This window comes from Brachyhypopomus gauderio, chromosome 12 (genome assembly GCF_052324685.1).
Source record: "Brachyhypopomus gauderio isolate BG-103 chromosome 12, BGAUD_0.2, whole genome shotgun sequence".
NCBI lineage: Eukaryota > Metazoa > Chordata > Actinopteri > Gymnotiformes > Hypopomidae > Brachyhypopomus > Brachyhypopomus gauderio.
This window is the reverse complement of record NC_135222.1, coordinates 8,859,074-8,886,467: the sequence shown is the minus strand read 5'-3', so window position 1 is coordinate 8,886,467 and position 27,394 is coordinate 8,859,074. Positions and strand designations below refer to the sequence as shown.

Below are 27,394 nucleotides of genomic sequence, written 5' to 3'. Positions count from 1 at the left end.
CCAAGAAAAAGTCACATAAGAGCAAGTGGATCTCGGGGATGAACTCTGAAACACACAGTGACAGACGCAAGAACAGCTGCCCGGCGTCATCTCTGTGTGTGTCTTCTGTTCTTACATCAATCCCACTTCAGGCCACATCCAAACACCCTGAGGTCACTGTGTGTTCCTCTGTTGTGACAGATGCTTCTGGAAATTCTTGAGGAAGTGTCCAAAACAATCAAAAGAGGTTTAAAAATATTACAAATTCTAGGCTATTATCCAAGGGTAGGAAATTTGTGATGGAGTTAAAAAAGAAAATGATCATTGGGGTTCAACGCCCACACTACCAGGTCATGAATCCAACCTCTGCTGTCATCTGGATCCTTCAGGACTCCATGCTCAATGAGTGGGCTACAAACTTTCCAGGAAAGGTTAATGAGCTCAGTGTTTGGTAGCTCAAGACTTCCGGGAGCCAGAGGACAATTATTTACCAGCAAGAATACAGACTCGCATTCCTGGTACAAAAGGTCACTAAGAGATTGGTGTCTCACAAGATGAGGACAAATCTTTACAGGGAGACAAAAAACATGCATTGGACGGGCAGGCGGACATCCAAAGACACTCGTCATGGGACAGGCATACGGACATCCAAAGACACTCATCATGGGACAGGCATACGGACATCCAAAGACACTCATCATGGGACAGGCATACGGACATCCAAAGACACTCGTCAGTGGCCACAGACAGGTTTATTCTGCCAACCTTACAGAAGGAATACTCCTACATAAGGAAGGGGAACATACACATAAGGAATAGTCCAGTATGTACAATATGTACACTTTTAGCATATTATGTTTCATGATACACATCTGTGATGGACGTTTTTCAGACTGACACACTTGCTTAATGATGTTACTGTTGCTCAAAATGAATAATTTTGCATAATTTTTCTAGAGGTTAGTACTGGATATGTGCCAATCCATTCTCCATGAAGGTTGGTCCATCAGCTTTTTATTTAGGATCATATCCAGTTATCTAGAAGTCCTCTTCATAATTATGTCATCTTGGAATTAAAAAATAAACAATATATATACATGTACTATATGAAGATTATAAAACAGACAATCTTAAAAATATATCTTATGGCAATCAAACAGCACCCCGTCAGGGTTTATCAAGATGAGGAGATTGTTGTCTTTGAAACCACAGATATAATTGGTTTAAAATGTACATCAAATAACAGCCATATAAAAGATGTGGTCTATCTTCCTCTCCCTTCCATTGGTGCTTTCTTCATCCTGTCAGTAGACAGGTTCTGCAGCAGAACTGGCGGAAGAGTTTTTTCTCACACAGCCGGTTGGACTTCACCATCTCACAAAACACCTCATCCGCTGAGAGAGAGAGAGAGAGATAACAGAGAGAGAGAGTGTGTGTGAGAATTAGACCTGTTCATATCATCCACATTTAGGAAGTGTAGCATGACATGACTTCCTACTGGTATAGTAGTCTACTTCCTTTCCATCTCCACATGTCCCATTTTACTCACTGAACCAGTAAACCTGCAGCATTGCGATTCTTGCCTGGCCATTAACCTGGGTCAGCGTAATGTCCTCCCTTCTTCTACACAGAGCATCCGTTAACCCGCAGTTCCACTACACTCTAATATACCCCCTGACCTTTTGTCCTGGTTAAGGCCATCTACCCACCACAGAGGTACCAGCTGTCCTGGAGCAATGGTCATCTTCCCACTGTAGGGTCCCACCTTCGACAATGAAGGTGGGACCCTACAGTGGGAAGATGACCATCTTCCCTTGGCACTTGGCTGCTTAGTCACTCAGCTTGCTGCTGGTGTTGTAGAGGCCTGGATAAAAGAGGGCTCCTGAGGTCACAGGGGGTCGATGTTCACTCTCTCTCACACTTGCCATGTTGCCTCTGTCCAGCCCAGTGTCCAGCTCTTTCTCTTCTCACCCTTCTTCCCTTCTCTTCGTCTTTCTCCTACACCACCATTCTGGAACGTCCCTTTATCTCCCCAATTAATTCTGTTTCGCTGCCTCTTCAGGTTTCTTTCTGTCCATATTTCTCAGCTGCCGTATTTTTCTTTGTCTCCCTCTCTTCTTTTTTCTGCTTCCTTCTCTCTCTCTCTCTCTCTCTCTCTCTCTAATGAGCAGTCCTATGTGCCAAAATTGTGGTGGGTCCCAGCTGAGACTAGTGCAACACAACTTCACTAGCGAGGAACTAAAACCTGAGGGGCCTCTAAAAGCTCTCTGGCAAAGGAGTCTCAAGCCAAGCTGTAAAAGTGAAGTGTGGAAGCGCGGCATGACACCGCAACTCCCCTGTGCCAAACTCTCAGGGGGCTCCGAGCTCAGCTCTGCGCGCTCAGAAGGCCCCTCCCTCCACCTGCCTCACAGAATCCATAAATAACATCTCCCCAATGTGACTACAGAAGCAAAGCCTTATGAAAGACCTAGGCTCCCAACCAGATCTCTGAACTGGACAACAGACACACACCGTCACTTCAGTGAGTGTGACAACTTCAGATCATGATGAACATAGGTGAAGCATCAAAAATGGCTTTTTGAGTTATGGCGGTGAAAATGCCCAGACACATATGTGGTCATTTGCTCGCAGAATAATGGATGCTTGTAACACATCAAAAAAAGCAGTGATACCCAGCACACTGCTTAGACATGACGGGCCATGAGCCTGCTCTCCAGCAACCCCACACCACGTAACCCCGCAACCCCACACCACGCACCCCCACAACCCAACACCACGCACCCCTGCAAACCCACACCATACAACCCCACACCCGAACGAAGCGGGTGACCGCATCAAACCTGGTGCATCCAAGAGGGCCAGACACACCTACCGTTGTTGCAGGTGGCACTGATGATGCAGGTGCTGTCCACCAGGTTGTAGCCGTCCCTGCACTTTGTGCAGCTTGTCCCCGGCCCCAGGCAGCTACTGCAGTTCTCCTCGCATCTGGAAATGGCAGTGCACCAAAACACACACACACACACACACACACACACACAGATGAGCCTGCCCCACCCGCTTTTCTCACCCCCACTACATCTTCCAAGAAGTGGAGGATTTTGAAATGAAAATGACAGACTATAAGTCTATGTTTTTGTATGAATGGAGAAAACAAGGCAGCAAAACGGGCATCATCAAATGAATATGTATGAGGCCAGCGGGCTGTCCAATCCTGGAGCTCAACCAGCTCCCATGAAAGTCACTCATCACTCACAGCATATACTAACAGAATGTTATCTTATTACACACACACACACACACACACACACACACACAAGCACATGCATACAAACATCCAAAAAAAAAGCCAGTAAGAGGATAATCATTACTGCAAACTGAGAACGAGTTTAAAGTAGATATGGAACTGAAGGTGTAGAGTTGAAGTTAGAAAGTTGTAGCCCTCTTTTAAAGGAACATTATAGGAACATTACCATTTCTAAAAATGTATTAATGTTACTAGGGATGACTTAGCACTTTGTAAATATGTACATGTTAAAGGGTGCATATTAGCTGTCTTACACTGCTTGTTCCCGAGGACTCTTGGCTGCCGCTCTGGACACGTGTGCACCACAGCCCCCTAGTAATCACTAGTGTGTGTGTGTGTGTTCTAACTGCACAGATGGGTAAAAGGCGGAGGACAAATTTCGATGGCGGTGAAAAAATCACATTTGACAAATATGGCACATTTACATTTACATTACATTACGATTAAATGAACTATACTACGGTTTATTGTTAAATGTGACTGCACAGAATATTAGGTCATTATGAGTTTTGATTAAATCCACAAGATAATTTTGGGCTGATTTGTGTGACTGTGGTTTCAGGACAGAGGTGAGTCTATCAGAACACACAAAAGCATTCAGTGAAACAGCAAGCAAGACAGCACACTGAATTAACAGCAGGCAAAACAGAAACAGTACACTGGAATAACATCAGGCAAGACAGAGAAACAGCACACTGGATTAACAGCAGGCAAAACAGAAACAGCACACTGGATTAACAGCAGGAAGCGCATGGAACTTTAGACTGCCCCTGATGCACCATGTAAATGTGCGACCTTTCAACTCATCCAAGGTCAGTTGTGAGGTTTTCAATGAAGACAACAAAAACCTTTTGGAAAAATCAGGATCAGCAAGCTTTTCAGCATCTCACAGGTCCTCAAAGAGAAAGAGGCGATAACTATGCAGCCATTTCCTTAGGAGTCTCACCACCTTTCCAGGGGGCTGAGCTCCTGAGAGGCTGGATCCGCAATAGGAAATAAACAGATTTGGCAGCAGGAAATAAAGCCTCTTTCAGACAAGTTTGGCATTTCCATCAGCGAACGCTCTTCGCTTGTGACCCTGGGGAACGGGTGCGCCTTCCACGCTGCGTTTGTCACTTCCACAACAGAACATGGTTTTAACTAACGCCCTGCTCTCTTCCCCAGGGTCAAACTTTACTTCCATTTTACGGCTGTCTGCTCTCGTCACCTCGACATCCCACTGCACCCTACACGCACATTAAAATAAATAAATGAGTGTTATACACACACACACACCCGACCCACTCGCCCAGCCAGCAAACATTCTCAGTTCTTCAATGAAGAACCTGTTGGCCATCTATGACCTTCTTTACAGGCATCTATTTGTTTTGGACAGCTTTCATAAAGCACAAGTCCCGAGATTTATAAGGGAAGGTACAAGATCGGCCCATAGTGACCCATTACGGAGGTCCAAACCAGGGGGAAAGCACCGTAAATTCAAGCCCTGCTGCAGGAAGTGGGGGGAAAGGGGTGGGCTTTACTGCCAGTTTTACCCCTGCTGTTTGCTCAGATTTCTCAGCAATGGAGAACATGAAAGGGAGAGCAACAATAAACAAAAGGTGGAGTGCATAATGATGTGACTGATAAGCTATAGGCTACTGTCAGCAAAAAGATGAGGTGAACTGTGGACAATAATGGTGATAGTTTCTTCCCCTTCTGTCTGTTTCTCAATTTTTTAACTGTGGGATTTTACTGACCAATGTGTTTGTACCATATCTGTAATTAGGCACAGATGTTTACTGAGAAACAGACAGACCGATAGGTAGAAACTCTTTGTTGCTGACTTTACTACAAATGACAGACCATGTTATAGATAAAATAATTATTAATTCATATAAACTGCTTAATCCAATTCCCCAATTTTCCCCCAAAGTTTCAAACTGGCAGAACAAAGCTATGTTTTGCTTTAAGACGTCTTTACGCACTTGTGACACATCCTTTGTAGGAACTCTGTTTCCTCGCCCTCATAGTATCCAGGATGACATTTGCGGACGCACCGCCACTCCTGGAGCAGGAAGTCCTGGGCACAGCGGATGCACTCCTCCATGCCTGGCCCTATGAGGATGCAAGTGTAGTTGAGTGTAGGTACAGTTGAGGGTATAGATGAAGCTGTCATTTTGTTCTTTAGAGACATAGTGAAACCTCTGGACACTGAACACCTTTCTACACACTGACACACATCCACCCACACATACAACACACAACGACCAATAAACAGCCTAACAGAAGGCTCCCTTTGTACTCCTAGGCAGTGGAATGAGCTCAGAGTAAATAAGCCATACACTAACAAAATGTTATCTCATTACGCACGGACGCACACACACACATGCACGCCCACGCGCGCGCACACACACACACACACACACACGCACACACACAGAGAGAGAGAGAGATCTGCTTAATTTTAACATCACAATCAGTGCTCAATAACATCCTTCATGTGGAATATATGGGCTCAAGGAGCAAATGTGTGTCGTCGTACCCCCACCAACCAGTGAGTGATTCCTGCTAATTATCTCCTAGAGCTGGCTGGCCCTGGGGAGGGGGAGCTCAGGTAGGCGACTCGTATCACAGTGGACCATAATCAAAGACCCGTGTTTGGGATCGCTCCCTGGCCCCTCGTGACACCTTCAGCGTCGTTGCCAGAGAGTGAGGTGGAGCAATTTGTCACCCGAACGTGAAACACTAATTTCAGCAGCTTCACAGCCTGAACGGAAATGAGAGAAATGCTTTTTTTTTTCCTTTCTATCAACTTCAAAGTAGCAAAAGTATCCAGTCTCTTTTATAACCAGCCTAATTCACTACTCTTCTATCGAATAATCTCCTGCCATATTTTTATATTGTTATTGACAACACAGTTCTTATGCAGATATGTCATTTAGCCAACAGTAACTGAAAAAACTGTTGCCATGGCAACAGAGGCAACGCCGAACATCCTATGCTAACAAGCTCCTCAACAAGCTAGCTAACTCCAGGGCCTGTCTTTATTTAAAGCAGTGACTGTCTGACATTTTGTGTCACCGTTTTGTGCCACTCTAGATATGGAAAAAGCTTTGGGCATCAGCAGGCTCACAGCAGACCAGCGTAACACCAGCGCCCATGCTTAGCTAGGCTAGCTGCCTTTCCTAACTCACGACACGTTGCTTCAGCGACCTGTCAGTCAGAGCTCGATTCTGCAGCCAGAGGCTGTATTTTGTGCAGCTTTGGAAGAGAGGTGTATGCCCCTGGAGTCTATTGCATGGTAGTGGGACTGTTCCGTTCACAGATCAGAGAGAGCAGAGTGACACCTGTGCAGGTGGAGCAGGAAACGTGGCAGGGGCTACACTTCATTTCCTCCAGGTTAAAGAAGGTCCCGTTGACGCACTCGGGAACACAGGTCATCCCGGCTAAACTAATAGGAGGAGAGAGAGAGGGAGACAGAGTGAGAGAGAGGGAGACAGAGTGAGAGAGAGGGAGACAGAGAGAGAGAGAGGGAGACAGAGTGAGAGAGAGGCAGAGACAGAGAGAAAGGGGAACAAGAAGGGAACAGCAAGTTATTGTCTGACTGATGTCACTGTGCAAGGACGCCAGGAATCTGAATGAGCACCGCCTGCCGCACTCTGGGAGCTTTTAGCTTTAGCTGAAAGAAGAACATCGCTGCCACGATAACCCAGGCCCTTGGGGGTCAGCAGTTTGAAAACGAGAAGGCAAACATAATCTGAGCTGCATGAACTTTCATGTCCCTTTCATTCCCACCATCACAGCATGAAGACACCAGGCCTTGACGTTTCCACAAACTACCTCAGTGCTGCAAATGAGAACTTCTGAACCAAATGGAGAGCTCTCGGTTTCTGGAGCGCAAGTCAGGATGGTATGTGGACATTTGGGCTGCAGCGGAGGGGAAGACAGGGGCGCTTTTTCCTTTTGTCTTTTCGAAGCTGAAGTTTGAGACTGAAGCCACTGGACATGATAAACAGCAAAAGAGGAAATGCAGATAAGGATGACCAGATGTGTGCTGGACACGATCAGCCCGTGCTGGAAGGCTGTGGTCATTCAGAACACAGTGCATCTAAGCAGTGTACACACACACACACACCTTTCACAGAAAACTGCAGAGAAATCAGCTTTACTTTGTATTACACAATCTTCACTGAAGCAGCAATTTTCCATTGGCCATAAAACCCTAATCTTGAACTTTTCCAGAATATTTCACCCAATAACCATATTGTACACAACAAATGTTGTACTGAATGTCATTTGGGACCTACTGGTGAGACCAAATTTACATACTGTTGACAACAATCAGCATTATTTTAGCATTACAAATGTTAGGCTGTTCAGCAAAGTTCACTTTCAAAAGGACTTTGGCCTATTATGCTAAGCAGTCATGTAAAGTTGCTAAGTTGAACGGTGAACTTTACTAAAAACCATATGCACAATTTTTAAATTGCTTATATGTTTATTGTTTTTTTTCCCTGTGTAATATTTATATGTTTTTAATGTATAGTTTGTTATGCATGTTAGCTGATCTGACTGTTAGCTTGTCTGCCGTTACCTGAATCCTTCCGTGCAGGCTGTGCATCGCTCCGCATCGTCCAGGCAGTTCATGCACTTCTCGTGGCACTGTAAACAACGTTTCTGAGCTGGAGAGAGCAAGGGAAGCAGTGGGGGAGATATACAAAAACAGACAACAGACAGACAGAGAGAGAGTGAGACAACAGAGAAAGAGAGTGAGACAGTGAGATGTCCGACAGGTTTTCATATCATCTCCTGCCTCACACTGTAGACACCGAGGCACTCAGGTATTTGGAAGGAATAGCATAGTTCATCAGAAGTGAAAATTGCATCCATCGGAAAGAAAACCATCTGCTGGATTGTGTTTGTGCGTGTGAAATGTGTGTGTGCTTAATATCTGAGTCCAACATGTGCAAGCTACAATGAAGCACATCAAGCTTTTCTTCGCTTCAGTGTCCCACAGGTAAAAGATGAACTGATTTCTACACAAACTGATTTGTGGTGACAGATTTGAACATCTGCCAAAAAAAGGGGTTTAAAAAAAGCTGGAATCCATGGCATACATACCTATGTGCAATCAAACATGCTCCAGATGTGTTTGCGCATGTGTGTCTGCAGGTTGCACTCAATCCCCAGAGACAGTTCAGTGTGATACAGATGGTGTGAAATCGAGACAGCAGAGTTTGATGGCTCAAGAGTCAGTTAATAAATATATTTACCACAAACATCTTGAGGTTGAAATCTGCCTGCCAGTATTACAAAAGCTTTAGGGAGCTGTCTCTGCAGAGACATATGAAGGCTGAGAGAGATCTGGAGTTCACCTCACTGAATTATAACCATAAGCTACATATCTTTCTGTTATCATTCTTCTCTTCAAAACAACAATATTATTTAGACAAGCCAAGACTTCTTCATCCCTTAGAATGAAGCATTTCTAAGATACCTGCATTTGCTATTCTGGTATTATTGTTCAAGATACAGTAAAAATTCCTCTGGCAAGAGGCAAGAGTTTACAAAGGTTGTTTGTGTTTAGACTCGGAGTACAAACCCAGTGAAAGAGAGACTAGACCCTGGCTGGAATGGGTGTCTGAACGTCTCAGTAGGGGCCTTGGCTGTTCCTCTGTCCTTTCGTCATACTCACCATGGTCTGAGAAGAATCCAGATGGGCAGTCCTCTACACAGGAGTTCTCTGTGGCATAAAAGAGCAGGCCGCTCCGACAGGAACGGCAGTTGTGCGGGCCTCGGCCCACACACGTCTCGCAGCCTCTGTGACAGCGCCGGCATCTGCGTGCTTCTGCATCCTCAAAGTAACCCAGCGGACAGTGGCTAACGCAGGTCCTGTGGGGGAGGAGGGGAGAGAGGGAAAGGAGGGAGGAGATGAGGAGAAGAAATCAGACAACGGGCATGGAAGAGAACGGGCAAAGACTGGCAGAGTCGAGGACAAGGTTATTGCAGTAATTTAGCAGAGCTTTCTGATCCCTCGGACTGATCATTACCGCCAATCAGTCAGACATACTCTCAACTCAGAACAGAACATAGCACCTACAGTTCTGCTGTTAGCTTTCATATTCAGTTACACAGACAAGCATAACTTTAACTAGCACTTCTCATACCACCAGATAAAAGGACAATTAAATCAGTGGCGGTTCTAGGTGTGGGGCCACAGGGGCATTGGCCCCAGCTGAAATCTGATTGGCCCCCTGAAGTGCCCCTGTCCTGTCACTCATCTGTCCTTTGCCGAGAAGCCTCTCGCTGCAGCCTGCAGGAAGGCGGAGTTGGACATCCAACCCCGCCCACATCCAACTCCACCCTCCACCCTCTCAGTAAACAGAATTTCCAGAACTATTTACGTGTGTTTTATAAGTGTTTTAAGTGCATTTTAAGTGCATTTTCAAGTACTTTAGCCTAAATTCCAGAACTTTTCAAATCTGAAACACAATACAACATTAAAATTGGTCAGGTAAATGTTCCTTCCCCTGTGTTTGAGGGGTGTTTCTTTATACTACCACATATCGTTTCAGGAGGACACTGCAAAGAATGTGACGTGCGCGAGGTGTGCGGAGTCGCGCGCTACGGTCACTCACGAAAGTATAACTAGCTTTATAGGGGAGACACGGAAAGGCATCGCTAAAAAGGAGAGCTCTTATGTGATTTAGGAATGTGGATCTTGCGTTTAAAAATGTCTTTTATATAATTATTTGTTCAATTAATTGGTTCAACGCAAACAGATTTCTTCATAACTTATAATTAGTAGGCTTGAAAGTTACCGGATCGAGGCAGACAGTTCCCGGAACGCACCCTTCAAAATGAAAGAGTTCCTGTTCCGGCAGGATCCGGCTCAAATTAAGCCCTGATTACACCCCTTCTCCATTACCAACATTACCAACATACCCCTTCTCTATCACCAACATTATCAGTAAACAGTAAACATTACCATTTTAATTGTGTACTTATAGTAGCAGAGTTGCCAACTCTCACGCATTGAGCGTGAGACACACGCATTTGACCGTCTTCACACGCTCTCACGCCACACATCCGATTTCTCATGCCGAAAAAAATCTAGTTTATTTACCTCTGATCTACATCTATGATTCAATGAGTTACTAGTTCGCTCTGGCGCCAACCACCGGCGATCGATCTATCGCGATATAACACTTAATTTTTGTCCATTTTACATCCCCTCGTCAACATTTTACGTTCGCCACCCAATAAATAAAAATAATGAATAACATACGTGGAACGATACACAAAGTAAACGAGGTATGTGTAAATTAAGCGCAACGACGTGCCTCTTGAACACTTGTGAGTTATTATGCATATTTTCAAGTACCACACAGTTAGGCTGTGTTCGAAATAGTCTACTACATACTACTGGCATACTGATCGAGCTCCAAATCAGTATGCCGTATGCAGTATGTGACCAAAATGAAAATTTCCAGTACGCGAAACATACCCGGATGACCTACTACTTCCGCAAAATATTCCAGTATGCGAACAGAGCTATCTTCGTGGTGTACTGCATCCCATCATGCAACGCTACGTTCACGTGACCCCGTAGTGTGCTTTGCTTTTGTCGCATACTGGAAACTGTACTGCATACTACTACGAGGACCAGTATGCAGTATCCAGTATATACTGAGTCCAGTATGCAGTATCCAGTATGTAGTAGTCTATTTCGAACACAGCCTTATTCTTGAACAAAGAAGTAGTGGGTTGGCGCACGACAGCGCATTAGAGGGTGGAGTTGGATGTGGGTGGGGTTGGATGTCCAACTCCGCCTTCCTGCAGGCTGCAGCGAGACATACTTGGGGCCTTTGCCCGAGAGCGATGATCATCAGATTATAGGTGGATGCAATTCCATACCCAAACACTAGTGGCGCCAAATCGGAATGTCCAGCGTGAATAAATCTTACAGAAGAAGATTTGCACGATCCCGCAAAGTTTTTCTATCCACAACCGATGGCACTTTTGAGGAGTTGGTTGGTAAGTTATAAATCCCTGTTTACTCACAGCTGTCACGTAGCTTAAGTCTGATTAACATTAAATTAAGATGCAAAGCTAACATTAGTTAACAGTAGTGTTAACTGAGGCCCTACTTGTGTTTAGACATGAACGTTAGCATTTCGCTAATAAATGTAATGCGAATTCATGTTCTTCTTTGTAACTTGTTAACATTAAATATAATGTTTGGCAATGATACAGAATATAAAAAGAAAGGGTCAGTGTCAGGCAGGAATTCAGCAAGTTTTTGGCCAAAGAGAGAGGGCAGAGAGAGGGCAGCAGAAGACTGTGGACCAGAGGCTGGTCAGGAGCAGGGCAACAACAGTTAATGCTGTAATGTATGATATTGTAACTTGTGAAATGGTACATAAGTTCACTGAATTCGTACACCTCATAGTGATGATTTACCATAACTTTATTTATTGGTTCATATATCACCACATCTACCACAACTCACTTTATATTTTAAGCTTTCAAGTCTTTCCTTCAGTTTTAAATAAATAATAATGTGGTCTTGTAGACAACATGGTTTCTGCTGAATAGTTTGTGACATATAGTTGTATTTTAGTCACAAACTGGGACAGGACTCTCTCTGATAAGGACAAGCAGAGTGAAGTTGGTGACTTAACTCCCCATTCTACTGAACCACCAGAGTCACCAATTAAATTTCAGTGAATTATGCACTCATTCACTTACTGTTGCTGAATGCCATGAAAGTTAAAAGTTGAGGGATATTGACTGCGTGCTATTGTGTGCAAGGATGTTGGACAAATACTTGGCCCCTTGATGGCCCCTTACTCAGAAAAATCCTAGATCCGCCATTGAATTAAATCACAGTTGAACTAAACAAACATGCTTTACTAAACAAACAGTTAACAAAGAAAAACAGATATAAGGTATTATTACTCTGATAGTACTAGAACAGCAAAAAAATGATAAAGTGCCTTTTGGCAAAGGCAAGAGCGAGCAACTAACAGGAAACAAATGGCTGCTTCAGTTCAGCTCCTGAAATACTCACAAAAGTCCTTATTTTATGGTCAATGTGCGACAGGCACTTAGAAATACCTAAAGGTCCTAGACCACTGGGAGCTTTTCAAAGATATTTCTTTCAGCTTTCAAAGTCCCTATACACTCTGTCCCTGTTCCACCTGTCAATACCGGTGGGTCCAGTAAAACGTTTAAGGCCTCTAAGCGAACAGATTATCAGCTGAGTGCATTTCTTTGCATGGCGCAGCGTGAAGGAAAGTCCACTGTAATGATGGCTGAAGACAGCTACCATACCCAGATCTCAAACCCAGGTGCTGCAGGTGACAAACACATGTCCTGACCACTCAAACAAAGACCTGCTTGCCTGAGACAGCAGCAAGAGCATCCATTTGACCTTTATGAGTGATGGTGTCCATCACCCCACCTTGTCCCTGACGTGAAAGAGTTGCATCTCAGCGATGCTGTTGAAGTTGATTTTCAAAGCTGATGAAAATGACAGTAGTACCATGTGAATTGCTGAACGGCCGATTTAGGCGGGGGGGGGGGGGGGGGGGGGGGGGGGGCTGCCGGGAGCTCCATGAGACGTACCTGCCTCGCTCCAGGCTGCCTAGGCTGAAGTGGATGCAGTTCAGGCAGTGGTCGGCGTGAGGACCATCACAGCCCTGGTCACCACACTCACGGTGGCACGGCCCTGCAACGCAGATCACAGAGCCGTGTGGGCCTTCTGCAGCCGCTCCGCTGGTCGTACACGGGAGGACACGTTACGGTATAACTGCCATGACTGCTTTGCCGGGTTTTACCGAACGCCAAGCGACTTTCAACTGAATTTTCCTTTTAATATGAATTTCTCATCTGTGAAGTCTCACATGTTAATTATATTAAGTACAAGTAACAACATACACAATGCTTCCTGGGGTCTAACAAGTGTGTCAGACTGACACCAGGTACTGTTTCATGCATTTAGATGTGTGCATGTGTTCAACCAACAGTACCATCATATTCCTCCTCTTCCTCTTCCTCCGGCTGCGGAAGGCCCAGCGAGGGCTCTGTACCCTGCACACTGGGGACCTCCAGCTTGCGAGAGTGGGAGTGGGAGGCCTGAGACTGGTAGGGATGCTCCGCCGTGCCATACAAAATAAGAGTCCATTCCTTCAGCTTACCTGGGGAGGGTCAAGGGTGTTGCAAGATGTCATAGACATAAATCTAAAGAGAAAGTTAAAACAACTAATGTCTTGTTCTTCGGCCGAATGCAACCAGTTATTATCTGATGAAGAAAGGTGCTATGTTACACAACTGAAGGGTAAAGTGGACAGTAGACAGTCCTTTAGAGAGACTAGCAATGGGGTAATCACTCAAATTCATTCTGCATTTGCTGAGCTGAATAATCTGTCTCTCAGAATCTTTAAGGCATTGAAGGTGCTGACCAGTTTGACAAAGTCCAATTAAATGCAACATCTATGAACTGGCCAAATGAAACATTCTCTGCATTCTTCACTGGTGGACCTGAATGTTCTGAAAAAGATATTTCAGAGGCACCAAAATGCTGTGACAGGAGAATATGGGGTTTCCCTGCTAAGAAGAGGAAAGTAGAAACATTTAATTACCCACCGTGCCTAAGGAGACACTGGGAATAAGCATTACCCACAGAGCTGGATAAGGAAATCAGAAATGAAGATTCACACACACACACACACGCACACACGTCTTTCTAGTCTCGCCACATACTCCTGATACCGTCCTAATCCCCACAGGCCTTACCCAACACTTCTGGGTTACGGAGCTGGGAGGGTGAGTCAGATATCTCCAGCGTCCACGTGCCCTCAGACCTCTCACCCCAGCAGTGCACCGTCATGAACTCCCAGTTCCTGAAGCCCTCGTTGGAGTTATCAAAGAGCCTGCAGGGGCAATCAGAAAAAAAAACCTGTTTAAGGATGAGGTGAAAATCATGTTGATTTACCTTGTGGTAAACAATCGTAGGTTTGGGCACTGGAACAATTAGTATAATCTGCACAGAAAAAACAGGAATGCAGAGAAGTCGCACGAAACACAAAGGTTTTATTTCTCAGCATTTCCAATATATACCATTCATATCATGTGGGCTTGCTCAGGGTTAGCAGGGATGGCAGATCCACTTGCCTATTCAGTCCTAAGGGACACTTCACTGTGAGAAGTGTCACTTCACAAGAGACACTGCGCCAACTTGTCCGCCCCAGTTTTCATTCATTGCTGGCACGTTTCTGCATTTCTGAATGATGTATTCATTACGTCTGGCTCAGTGAAGCTCACCGAGTTCTGCTGGAGAGAAGGCTGGAGGTTTTGCATCCAGACCTTCTGCACTTCGGACGTGCCTTGCTAACGTGGCATCGTTAGTTCTCAACGCCGCTGTCTCAATGCCCCCCTCCCCCCACCTGGCTTTGGGTTCATCCTCTCCCCACACAGATAAAGCAGAGAAGTGAATCCTCGTGGTGCTCCTGGGCTCACGGCGCTTGCTTTGAACTCACTTCAATTAGATCCGAGTGACCCGTTTCTGGTTCTACACCGGAGCTAATGAGAACTTTGAGGAAGACATGTGGTCTGTAGAACTGGCTCTGTAGCCAGCTCACAAATGAGCTGTTCACCAGTCACCCAGTTTGGCTCATCAAGCGGGCCACACACACTCACAAACAACACACTCATAAAAACACAAACCATGAACACTGACAATCTGGATGTTTTTTACTCTAGGCTATAGGTTAGTGTGAAGCAGTCTGAGTCAGAGGGAAAATGAGTCATTAAATCCACCAGTGGTGAATGTTCTAAACAGATGATCACACCCCCCCCCCCCCCCCCCCCCCCCCCCCCCACACACACACACACACACCACCACCACAACCCTCCACCCCTTATTCTGTGCAAATGCACCACTCTCAAGACACACGGCATGATGAATATCCACTGCTTATGCTGTATGTGGGACAATCATGCCAACCCATGGTACCAGTCAAAGCAGAACCAAAAGAGGCATTGACACGCACTACAAGAGGATCTGCCATACGGGGGCGTACGGGGTTTATGCCGTACACTCAAAGATGGGAAGTCCCGTCAGCCCGTCATCTATGTGTGTTTCTACAAGGCGAGCTCTTCTTGGAAGGTAAATGTGCGGAGTCCCAACACTTCTCCCTGCTGCGCTGTGGCCAACATGGGCAAACGCGGCACAGCAAAACAGCATGAACAAAAAGAGCACACTGCGGCCTCCGTCTGAAGCGGACCTCTGACGCTAACATCCGTCATTTCGCCCGCCGCTAGCTGTCGATGCGGGACCTTGACGATTTTCCCGGATAAACAAAGAAAATCTGTGGACGAAGCCCAAAATGATTAACTGTGTGAGTAAAGAGAGTGAGAACACGTGCACATGTTTTATTCATGACAAGAATAACACCACCAGAATAACACCAAGCGTCACTCAAAGCCTCGTTACCGCAACCGAAGAGGTCTTAAAAGAGTACAAAAGGAAGGAGAAATAGCAGGTGAGAAAGGAGATCAAAACTGTGTGCGTGCGAGTGATGGAGATTTGCTACATCTGACGGCACCCCTGAATGTACTGATATACTCCTTCAACGGGAAGCATCAGTTTGTGTGACAGAGAGCTTGGCAGTGAGCCTATGACAATATGGCAGAGAGTCTAGGTGAAACACAGGGCAAAAGCACTACCTTGTTTATACGAGCCTTCAAAGATCATACTCAGTGTAGCCTAGTTAAAATACTGAAACATTTTTGGCAGTATTTTCTAGCTGCTTGTGTTACAGAGGAAGTGCAAAACAATATACCTCAGCAATGCATGAGAACCTTTAAACAGCACTAAGACTGCATATCTGTTCCATAATCTGTTCCATAAATAACCTATAAATAAGTAGCCTTGGCAACAGTGTGCATCTCTTTTGTGCGTTTTTGATCCAGTTCTCCAGGCCTGGTGTCAATAACACAACCTTTCATCCCCAAGCTGGGGGGTGTGGCTGGGAGTGGTGGAGACCCTGCCAGAGCCTCACCTCTTGGCCAGCAGCTTGGAGCGGGTCCCTGCCGGTGAGACGAGGCTGACCTCCAGGTCCCCACGTCGCGGGTGCACGATGAGCACGCGCACCACCACGTGCTCCAAGAAGGCCACGCCACGATCGGGCTGGTCGCTGCAGCCCGTGCTGCTGATGGTGGCGTTCAGCGTCTGGTCCGGCCGGATGTACCTGTGGTGCAGGACGGAGAGACACAGGTGGTGGCTGGTGAGACGCAACAGATGAGAGGGGCATTGAGAGAGCTGGCAGTTCAAGTTCAAAGGGGCAGTTGGAGGTTTCACTCTCTGTGACAAGATGAGCAACGCAATTCAGAAAATCATGCATCAGCGCCTTTTTATGATGATATACAGTAAAGGCTTAAGATTAGAATTTATTAGAACTGTTGTTTTACCAATAATATAATGTCCATATGTTTACAAAAAAAAAAGATACACACACTCGCACACAGTCAAGTTGTATTCCAACAAAGAGACTAGTCTTATGATGTGGTGTGGGATGTTAGGATCTCTTGATAAATCAGCACAGCGCTGGTCTTGGAGATGGGTTTAGATGGGTTTGAGATGTCCTCTTGGGTGGGGTTAGATTTTGGGGATGAGCACCTGGTGCCTCCAATGCGACACATCATCAGTTCTGCACCCCGGCCTCATTCGATGTTTTCATTTTATCACAATACACCCTCACCAGAGACTTAATTATATTTGGTCATTATATCTTTGCTAAAGACTTTGCACAGTACAATTCCTCAAAATATTTATCATTCCTATCTCTTCCTACCATTAAAATACTATTCCACTGAAATTCATAATTTGCACCATTGAGTACAAAAATGTTTAAGGGAATTAACTAAGTGTACAGAAATATGTATATTCATCTAAATACTTAGATGCCCCTGAAAATCTTGATTAGCTGGAGGGAATTGTTTGGACCTGAAAACTGCAAAAGGATTATTCTAAGGATAAATCATATCTTATTATAAATCTTATAGTCTCATTACATACTGGGTCTTTTCTCTTCATGAATGTTTCTTTAATTCATCCAATATTGAGATGGTAAGGCATTACAAATGTGGGGTGGAATGTTGCTTTAAAAGCTTGAATATTCCTGCTTTAAAACTGAGATCTATTCTCATCAGTAAATTACAGCAGCACTGAACCTACATTCAATTTCAAACTTCAAAGAGGGCAAATGTTTTCACCGTCCCTATCTGTCAAGACCATCTCTCTACCCTGAAGAAGATATGAATAATCAAAAGAAAGTAAAAGGATTTCAGAAGCACCTTACCTCAAGCTTATTACAGTGGAATGGTAAGAAATACAAAACAAAGCAAGCACAATTTGCATCTGTGAGTGGGTGTTTTTATGGCTCATTAAATTCCAGTTGTGCTCATCTATTTGGTCAGTTTGTGTGAGTCTGGAGGCTTTTTTGAGGTGAAAGTCTTGGGCAGGATAATTTTATTGGCCTCGTATTTCAAACAAGGACAAGCAATTTTATGACCACCATGCTGACGAATGGCAGACCACAGATGGCAACTAAGTGAGCCATTCAAAGCTCAGACCTTTACTCGTGAGGCAATTCCAAACACGGCACCATCGAGAACCTTCAGTGGGCCTTCTGGAAACATCCTCTGGAAACTTCTGATGGGTGTGTTTGGGACTTTATTTTGTTTGTATGCAATCACTCCACAACAATTATAAGATGCAAGGTGAGAGTTCCTTAATCCTACCGAGATCAAAATCCGCTATTCAGTCCATGTCCACCCAGATCTCACCAACTGGATAAAACATGTTCTCAGACGGCATTGCAGGGGCCGTGCCGCGCTTGTGCAGTGGTGATGGTACGCCGACTCTTAACTAACGCCAGCGAGCCAATCAATCCTCTGCTCTTCTTTCCATTTGCTCACACCATGTGGCCGTTACATTTTTCACCAGCCCGCAGGACTTGAGAGGACTGAAGGGAGTCGATGGAAAATCAATGGCCGCCTGCTACGTGCTAATGAGATTCAAAGCACAGCCAGGAATAAGCTAGCGGCCGAGGCATGTCCCATTAGCCACACCGCCGTTGAAAAGCCCGATCACCGATCAGTACCGGCGGCAGCAGTCACTGCTCATCCAGCTCTGATTCTGTGTTGAAAGGTGAGAGGAACCAAGATATGGGGCTTTTTGATCCCGCTAACGATGCTACTGTGATTGAACGCAGCTGTAATGGATTCTAAAATAGAGCGATGTTGCTTGGTATCACTTATTGTGATCGTTTTGGTGGAGGTGATGTGGGTCAGTATTGAGGAAGATGTATGGGTAGGTGTTGTGAAATGGCTCAGACCTGAAGTGTTTCAGAAAAAAAAATCCTGAGATTTCAGTTTTAAGCTTCAATCATCCACATTGAGTGAAACTACAGTATTTACAAACTTCCAAAGCAAAATCCTAAGACTATTAAGCAGAGTTTAATTAAATTTAAAAGGTTTTCTGAATTAAAAAAAGCCAAGGTAGCCTATATTTTGTCAGAAATCCAAGTCACCACCTAAGGCATCCCTTGGTACATCCCAGATCACAGTCAGTACAACATCAGTAGGCTACAGTATTTTCAGTGAGTGGACAGTGCAGTGCCAAAGACATCAGCAAAACACGCATGCCAATCACCTGGTCTCTAGTTTCACATTATCTCTTGCTGTACTAAAAGGAAAGCATGGGAAAGAATGACTTGAATAGGCAATTTCAGGAAATCTAAGTCAAAAGAAAAGGTTGTAGAAATAGGGAAACAGCATGTTAATCGATCAACGAATGACAGAAACTCAAAACATTTTGAAAGCCTGAAGAGGGGTAGGTCATTGTGGTTGATCCCAGAGTAGAACAATAAATCCTTTCTTAACTATTATCCCTGCAATACTGATATTCTGTAAAACTAATAGCAAAGACTAAAATATATTTTTTGTGTGCTTTGAGCACTGTTAAGTGCTTTGTCTATGTTTTGATTAATTCCTACATTCAAAGGATGAAATAAACATACATAATATGTATGTATTATAATTTTGCTATAATCATTGAAGGGTAGTCTTTAACCATGTCACTTCAGGGGTGCACTGGTATATTCAACAGTGTTTTAATTTTGCAATGAATACTGCAACGATGAACATTAATAATATGAATTAATCCCTGCATAACTACTCCAGTGAAATACAATAGAATCTTTGCAGAACTGCTTCACACCACAAGCATTAAGACAGCAGGTCTTTAAATGCCATCCCATTTATACTTGTATCTCGTTGAAGTCATACAAACTCTTTTTTCCACTACCACCCAAATGACAGAATGATATCCCGCTAATGACCAGTATGGCGGATCCTCTTGTTGGCTTTAACCATAGCCTGAAGACTCACCTCTCCAAGAAGCATAATCCCTACCCACTTCAAAGCATTTTATTAATCTCTGAATTTACTTGTTTACATATTTATTCATTTTTAGAAATAATTGTATGTATTTTCCTTAGGTGTATTCTCCCGGAGTTCTAGCGCAATGGTATCCTTAGACTCTGGACTAATTTACTGCATTAAGATTTCTTCCATAGTGACAGCAAGTTGCTAAATGCTGAAAGTGTAAATTGCTCATACTGTCTACAGTAACCATAAAGCTCTGCTTAGTCTTAGACACATAAACACATAAACTTCGAGTCTGACAGCAGCACCAACGCCTTCAAAGTTTCCCACCAGCACCTGCCGTTGCACCTGGACTGCTGTCACACCCTGCACATGAAGAAGAGAACCCACTGCATTCACAATAAATTAAGGCTAAAACAAAGGGCATAAATTGCAGGTACTGTTTAACAAAGAGGGGCAGACCAAAGGCACCCAGGGGAAACACTGTCAGGACTAAACACAAACTCTGCTAATGGTGTCCTCGTGTTTTCATCTTCAGTTTTTCCATCTTCTGCCTCTATCCTTTGTCAAGATTCAAAAACCTTGAAAAAAAAACCCATACGAGTCCTTTAAATATTAAACACTGTGCTAAAATTATTGCCATCTTCTTGCCTGTACATTCACTTTTGAAGAGCCTTGACTCATGGTTTAATGTCAGCCTTGAACAGACACGCGTTGAATCACTTGATGGTGTGGCGATAGCATATGCTCCGAGGCCCAAAATATAAAAGGAAAAACACAACACATCACAAGTATTGTGGCTTTAATCTGCCCGGTTACCAGCAGTTCAAATCAGAGCGCTGACAACAGTGCAGAGGATTCAAAAGCCGTCCTGGAATAAAGCACCAGGGACCATTGCTGGCATTTCTCTCGTTAGCTTCGTAAGAGCCTGGGGTCCTTTAACACGTGGCAGGCACAAAATACGAAGCCGCTTTCTGGTTAACGCAAGATCAACTGGTTCTGCTTCACATGTTCCCATATCTGCCTGTTGCGCGAGGTGTTCTCTTCATCACACAGGCACCCAAAAAACAGGCAAACCAAGCATCTGATTGGACAAACTGACTGGGTGAAAGCACAACATGACTTGAACCGTGAGAATGATCCATCATTTCCTTGACAAATTGTTTTCCTTGTCTTGTCCTCAACAGTTTTGCTATATGTGCAACTTCCTACACAGAGAGCAAGCGTAGTTCAATCTTTTGGGGTAGCATTAGTCAGTACCATGACAGATTGGCATTCTGGTCTGTCATTGGGAACGTTGTAATAAGGGGAAAGGCAGCCAATAAAAGTTACCAGATGATTTTTCATAGAGGTCTTCATAGAGGTTTTGGTCTTTCCTGGAATATACATATAGATATTTTGATTCTTTTTATTGGGGGAAGTGTACCACTTCAGTGGGCAACAGATTTACTCACTAGATTTACATGTTGTATTGTAGTGTACATATTGTATAGAATGATCTAAAAACAAATGTGTATGTTGTTTTCAGTTTTAGTTTTCTGTCAGTGCAGAACACAGCAACTAGATAGAGGACACCATTTTTAGTCTAGCATGTGTATATTCTGAAGCAGCATATAGCATATTAAACAACAAATAAAATAACAAGAATAGCTCTCCCATAAGGGCACTTTAATGATCAAGTGGAAATCTGTAGCTGAGGGCTATTTTAAGATGACACTAAAGCCACATCACCTTAACTAGATTCTAATCCTTCATGAAATAGGAAAATGGAGACTCTTAACAACACATTTTCGAATGCTTTCTTTTACCTTATGAAGTCCCTGGTTTTAATTAGAATCCCTCTTTCAAACCACAAATCGTTTCTCTTTGAAAAGATAAGGCGATGATGCAACCTGTTTCACACCATTTGCTTTGGAGTGCGATTTAGACTCCCAGCCTTTAAAGCATGGCTGAACTCTTTCACTCACCATGTGAAATGTAGGAGAGGCATTACTATGCTTAAGTGAGTTAATCTTTTATTGACCAAGTATGTGTTTCCATTGGCCAGAATGGATGAGAGTGAGAGATGGAGGGAAAGAGAGAGAGAGAGAGAGAGAGAGAGAGAGAGAGACAGACAGACAGACAGACAGACAGACAGACAGACAGAGAGCCTGCATCCTTACCGAGTTCGCCGGTCCGATACTTTGGTGCAGGTGTTCTGAGGAGGAACACTTCTCCACTTCTTCGCCTCTACCACCATTGCCTCCGCATCCACCAAACCGAAGCCATATAGATGACTGACTACAAGAAGAACGCAGACACACACACACATGCGTGCACAGACATGCATGCATGCAAGCACACAGACACACCACGTGAGAACACACACACACACACACACACACACACACACACACACACACACACAAGAGCGCGCACACACGCACATGCCGATAAAATCAGAAGTCAACAACAAGGTTGGTTTTTAATTTGGTCATGTCGTCAAGGTAACAGCATAAAGCTGTTGCTAATGACATATGGTGATCTTAAAACTCCCAAAGCTCCTCCTGTATTAACGTTTGTGTCTGCATTCATAGTGCACTCTGTAATGCGCTAATTACATGAAACTCTAATACACTGGCAAGACCATTCTGATAAAACGCTACCTTTGTGTCCAGCTGCATTGGTCTTCCAGTCATTGGCCTTCAGGTGAACTGGTCTTGATGTCTTTACCAAGAGGTGCTGCACATCCCTCCAGGTTATTAAGGGGCTGAAAGACAAACATTATGTCCTTACACCAAGAAACGCATTCACACACTTTAGGACAAAATCTGTATTTTAGATACAAGTTGTTTTTTTCATTGCAATGGTCTGCTATTTATCACCTCTGACATTTATTCTGATTAATAAAAAAATATGAAATTTTCTACAGCAACATAACTGCAGGTATTTTCAGGAGCCTTAAATAGTCCAAACTGTTAGGCGATTTATGTCTTGAAATGTATACTAAAGTGAGTATCCCATGATTATTTATGATGGTATAGTCCAAAAGGACCTTAAAGAACTCTGCCTTTCCTTATCTCTTCTCTCTCTGCACACACTCTTCCTGATCTCTTATAAAGTCATAGATTCCCTAAGGACACATTTTGTTAGAGTGGTACCTTGGCAGTTTAGAAACAGACATGGATATTTTAATGGTGCACCATCATACTCTGAACCACACTGCCCATCCTGATGATACTTCTTATTGCAAAAAACAGTAATAAAACCTTGACAACGCATATTTACAAAACATACTGAACCTGACCACAAAAAGATATCCAGAAAACAAGTTCTGATACGCATTCAGAACACGGAACGTCATATTAACAGTTATTCATAGGAAATGGTGCATCATTATGGGAAAAATGAAACTGGTCAGGGCCATGTGTGAAGACTCCTGTGTTTTCACTCCAGTAACCCAATTTGAAATGTGTGGGACATTTTTTATCGTGTTGACACCAATTTGTGCTCCGTTGACGTCATGAATCATCACCGAAAGCTCCTGCACACACTGATTACCTGGCAGGATCGCCTGATCTATGAAAGAAGCTGTCATTTCCTTAAGGGTCCTGCACTAGGAATGAATGCCCAGCTTATGGCAGTCAGGCACATGTATGAAATGGGGTGTGTGTGTGTGTGTGTGTGTGTGTGTGTGTGTGTGTGTGTGTGTGTGTGTGTGTGTGTGTGTGTTGTACGAGGCCACCGTGGCAAGAAAGGCCACTCATGGGGAGGGAGCAGGTGGAACATGGGGACATGGGGAGGTGCTTGGCTCTTTGGGGGTCAGCTCTGTTTCACAGGCCACGCCTCCTCCACGCACTTTGCCATTTGCCACAAAAGGTTACATCGAAAAAAGCTTTTAGCATTTGATGGTATCCACATGCCCATCTTAATTCCTGCTCACAAACAATACTTAATATATACTGCTCAAAAAAATAAATAAAGGGAACACTAAAATAACACATCCTAGATCTCAATTAATAAAAATCTTTGAAATCATTGAAAATCTCTCATTTCTACCTGTTGTCTGTTCCATTTGCACAAGAGCAGTTGAAATTGTTTCACAATCAGTGTTGCTTCCTATCTGAACAGGAAGTGTGGATGACTGAGTTACATTGTGTTGTTTAAGTGTTCCCTTTATTTTTTTGAGCAGTGTATATGGCAGGGTCTTAAATGGTCTGTTGTTTTCTTATTGGATATAATAATCTGCTTGAGAAACTAAAGCAACTCAATTGTTCATTCACCATATGCAAAGAATCTGATCCAAAAGTACAAATTTATGGGGTTTAAATATCACAATTTCAAAAGAGCTAAAACAAAGAGCTGTACCAGGCCACTGAAAGTGAGTTTTCTAAATAGATAAACATGTTTTGTAAACAGATAAAGGAGAAAGAGACAAACAGACAGATCAGAGAAAGGCAAATAAAACACGGAAAGTGAACTGACTTTGCCTCCAGCGTGAGGGCGATGATACCAGCCACCATGGGTGCCGACACCGACGTCCCCGTGTGGCCGTCTGTACAGCGCTGACGCATGTCTGTGGTAACCTGGTGGGAGAGCGAGAGAGATAACATAACTCTGCTCTTACTCACATTTGGTATATGCAAGTAAAGTACCTCGCAGAGGCTCTAGGGCTCGTGAAGGGTTCTAGGGGCCCCTGAAGAGCCCTAGGACCCATGAAGGGCTCTAGGGACCTGTGAAGAGCTCTAGGACCCGTGAAGGGCTCCAGGACCCATGAAGGGTTACACACAGGAGTTCATGCTGGCTTGCCATAGCTAGAATCCCTTTACTGCTAGCCATGTTAGCGTTTCAGGTGAAGTATGACTTTGTCCTGAGTTAAACTGCAATCTGGTCCAGAATGAGAGGGGCTTGTCCAAACTGTCTAGCCTGGAGGGCTACTGTATCATTTTTTCTTCTAAATTCAACATTTTGCAAAGTAAACTGGCCATGAAAAACATACAAAGTGCTGATTTTTTTATAGTGCTGATATTTTTAGGAGAATCATCAAGACTTCTTCTAAATTAAAAGCGAACTTTGGGCAAAGGGATTGTTAGCATGGCTCTAATGTGTTAAATCATACTCTGTTAAGCTTGTCTGTAAATATTTTCGATTTTTTCCCGTAGCCTTCTGGGGAACAGCAGAACACCCACTGAGCCTAGTTGGTAACCTTCAGGCATGGAATGTGTGTGAGTGTGTGTGTGTGTCTCTGTGTGGTGTGTGTTTGAGGGTTTGTGTGTGGCATTTGTTTCAGTGTGTGTGTGTGTACAACCACATGATGATACTGGATTTGTTTAACAAAGTAATCATTACTGGGTCTGGAGTGAAGCCTGAAACTTCAGAAACACACAGAGAAGAGTCTGTACAGACACACCCACAAACACAGCTGAATTCTAGTGGAATATGGCTGAGAACACAAAGATTGAATATCTGTATTCTGTCCACAATATGTTTGAAATGGCTGCCTTAAGAATATAGGTACTTAATACATTACAAGGAGGATCCTTTAACAATAAAGCACTGCTACATTTTTTTCTTTTAACCAGCCCATCAATGGGGTTTAACTGCTTTCAGATCAACATACCCAACCTTTCTCTTTGCACACCAGAGGTCAGCACTAAGCAGGAGTTGGTCCACAAGTATAACAGGTGGGGGGAGAGACTTGAGATAAGACTCAGAGAGCAGAGAGCTTTCAAATGAAAAGGGCCCGATCCGTCTGGTCAGCTCGAGGAGCTTTTCATGAATTAGAGCACCCTTACCCTCCACTGGTGTTGGTGGCAGGTATTAAATGACTGGCACCAGCTTTCAAAACACGCCTTGCGCAAAGCATGTTACAAAGACAAAAGCCAGATGCCAAACATGTTTGTGACGAGCTATGGCCAGGTGTGGCAATTTACCAATATATTTACTCAAACTTATGCAAAGGTATGCCATGGAAATCCATTGAGCAGAAACCTGTGAAGTCAAAGCAGGAGACCTGCCATTCTATGTAAAGAGCATTCGACAATTTCATCATTCACGAACACTGCATTAGGGAACGTGAAGCAACACTGATGAACACCGGCACTTGTGTAACAAACAAACACATTTAACATTTAGCAGGTGTTTAACATTTGAAACTGCATTATATCCTTCATTTATTCTAAATATGTTTCTGTTTTCATATATAATGAGCACATTACTAAATACATTTAAGTTGGCATATTCAGTATTTAAAAGTGCTAGCAGCACACAAAACATTATATACACACAAAATCATTATACATAATACAAGGTCAAACGCGTGCACACAAACACACACACACACACACATATACACACACACACACACACCTGTAGGCTTATACACTTATCCTTCAATACAATAACTATCTCACTATATTTTTGGTTCAGATTGGCAAAGCGGAGTATTAAAACTCTGCCTGAGGCTGAGATCACATAAACATGCAAATACCAAAGCCGCGTGGTTTAGCCTGCCCGGAGCTCCAGGGCCCCCAGCGCAGTCGCATGTTATCATCCTCACCTGGAGCCGCCTGAGGTGCTACCCACCTCAGGAACAGGCAAAGCAAATATGGGTTTAACTCATCTCCCTTAATGGCTCCATCTCAGGGCTTTGAACTTGAACCAGAAAAAAAAAAGATTTGCCCTTCATCTATGGGTCCTATCTCCTTATTGCACCGGTCTGGAGAAACACAAACAAAGAGCGCGTGAGCCATCTCAGATATGTTTGTGTTGCAATAAGGCGGGAAAGGGAAGACTGCTGGCGGGAAGGAGGGTGACGGATGGAGGGTGACTGCTCCTTGGCAGCAGAGCATCATTCCTGGTTCCAGCAGTCATTTAAAATGACATGATACAGGGGAGATGGAAAAAGAGAGGGAGAGGGAGGGAGAGGGAGAGTGTGAGAGAGAGAGAGAGAGAGAGAATATGATTCACTAAGAACAAAAGGAGAGTGAAAGAAGGGATGTGAATGTAAGGCATATCAATGAAGACCTGTCATTGATAACCACCTAAAAACTCTTGTGGGACTTCATTATCACGTAAAATGGTGCTCTCTGGAACCATCCTCAAACGGACACTGCCAGGGGCCTAGCCTGAGTCAGACTCTACTGGAGCACTTGGCCAATGCTTCTAACTGTCAAAACCAATCAGGAGTCCATTATCACCTGGAAATCTCCTTCCACAATTTCATCATGGGGAATTCTGCTCCTAGGTGCACGGTTGGGTCGTCACCAGCTTTCATGCTAAAGACAGTGGAGGACGCAGCGCCACTTTTGCAGATGTTAATTCAGTGATGCTAATTTGTCCATATTGCATATGTGAAAATCCAATATGCTGATCACATGTTGCTCAAGGGAAGAGTCCCTTCTTCTGTCTGTGGGGTGGTTCTTTACTATAACTCTTCTTTTCGAACCGCATGTCAATATAGGATCTATACAGACAAGAGCCTAAGCTAAAAAAAAAAAAAAGGTAATTGATAATTCCTCTTCTGTGCACTACTTAGCTGATGTAATACTTATTAAAAGCTAATTGCAAAAATAGGAAGGCAAATCAGAATGCTAAAATGCAAGCCAAGATCACACATCGCCTGTTTTCACAAATGGGACAAAGAGAAAAAAAAGAAAAAATACCCCCTTAAAAGCTGAGTGGCATGTCAAGCCCCGC

The 27,394-nt window shown here is 43.9% G+C and overlaps 1 protein-coding gene across 1 annotated transcript in view; it reads right to left on the bottom strand.

The window, feature by feature from the left end:
• Positions 1-712: 712 nt before the first annotated feature.
• pcsk6 (proprotein convertase subtilisin/kexin type 6) overlaps positions 713-27,394 on the bottom strand; it is a 44,188-nt gene continuing 17,506 nt past the window's right edge. The window contains exons 9-21 of the mRNA XM_077022989.1: positions 24,182-24,282; positions 22,363-22,466; positions 21,880-21,997; positions 16,330-16,518; positions 14,063-14,199; positions 13,297-13,464; positions 12,893-12,995; positions 8,958-9,154; positions 7,857-7,944; positions 6,610-6,713; positions 5,248-5,377; positions 2,852-2,964; positions 713-1,373 (exon numbers count right to left, since the gene is read on the bottom strand). Of these exons, the coding sequence (XP_076879104.1) occupies positions 1,276-1,373; positions 2,852-2,964; positions 5,248-5,377; positions 6,610-6,713; positions 7,857-7,944; positions 8,958-9,154; positions 12,893-12,995; positions 13,297-13,464; positions 14,063-14,199; positions 16,330-16,518; positions 21,880-21,997; positions 22,363-22,466; positions 24,182-24,282 (1,650 nt within the window). The 3' untranslated portion in view covers positions 713-1,275. The remainder of the gene's footprint in view (positions 1,374-2,851; positions 2,965-5,247; positions 5,378-6,609; positions 6,714-7,856; positions 7,945-8,957; positions 9,155-12,892; positions 12,996-13,296; positions 13,465-14,062; positions 14,200-16,329; positions 16,519-21,879; positions 21,998-22,362; positions 22,467-24,181; positions 24,283-27,394) is intronic.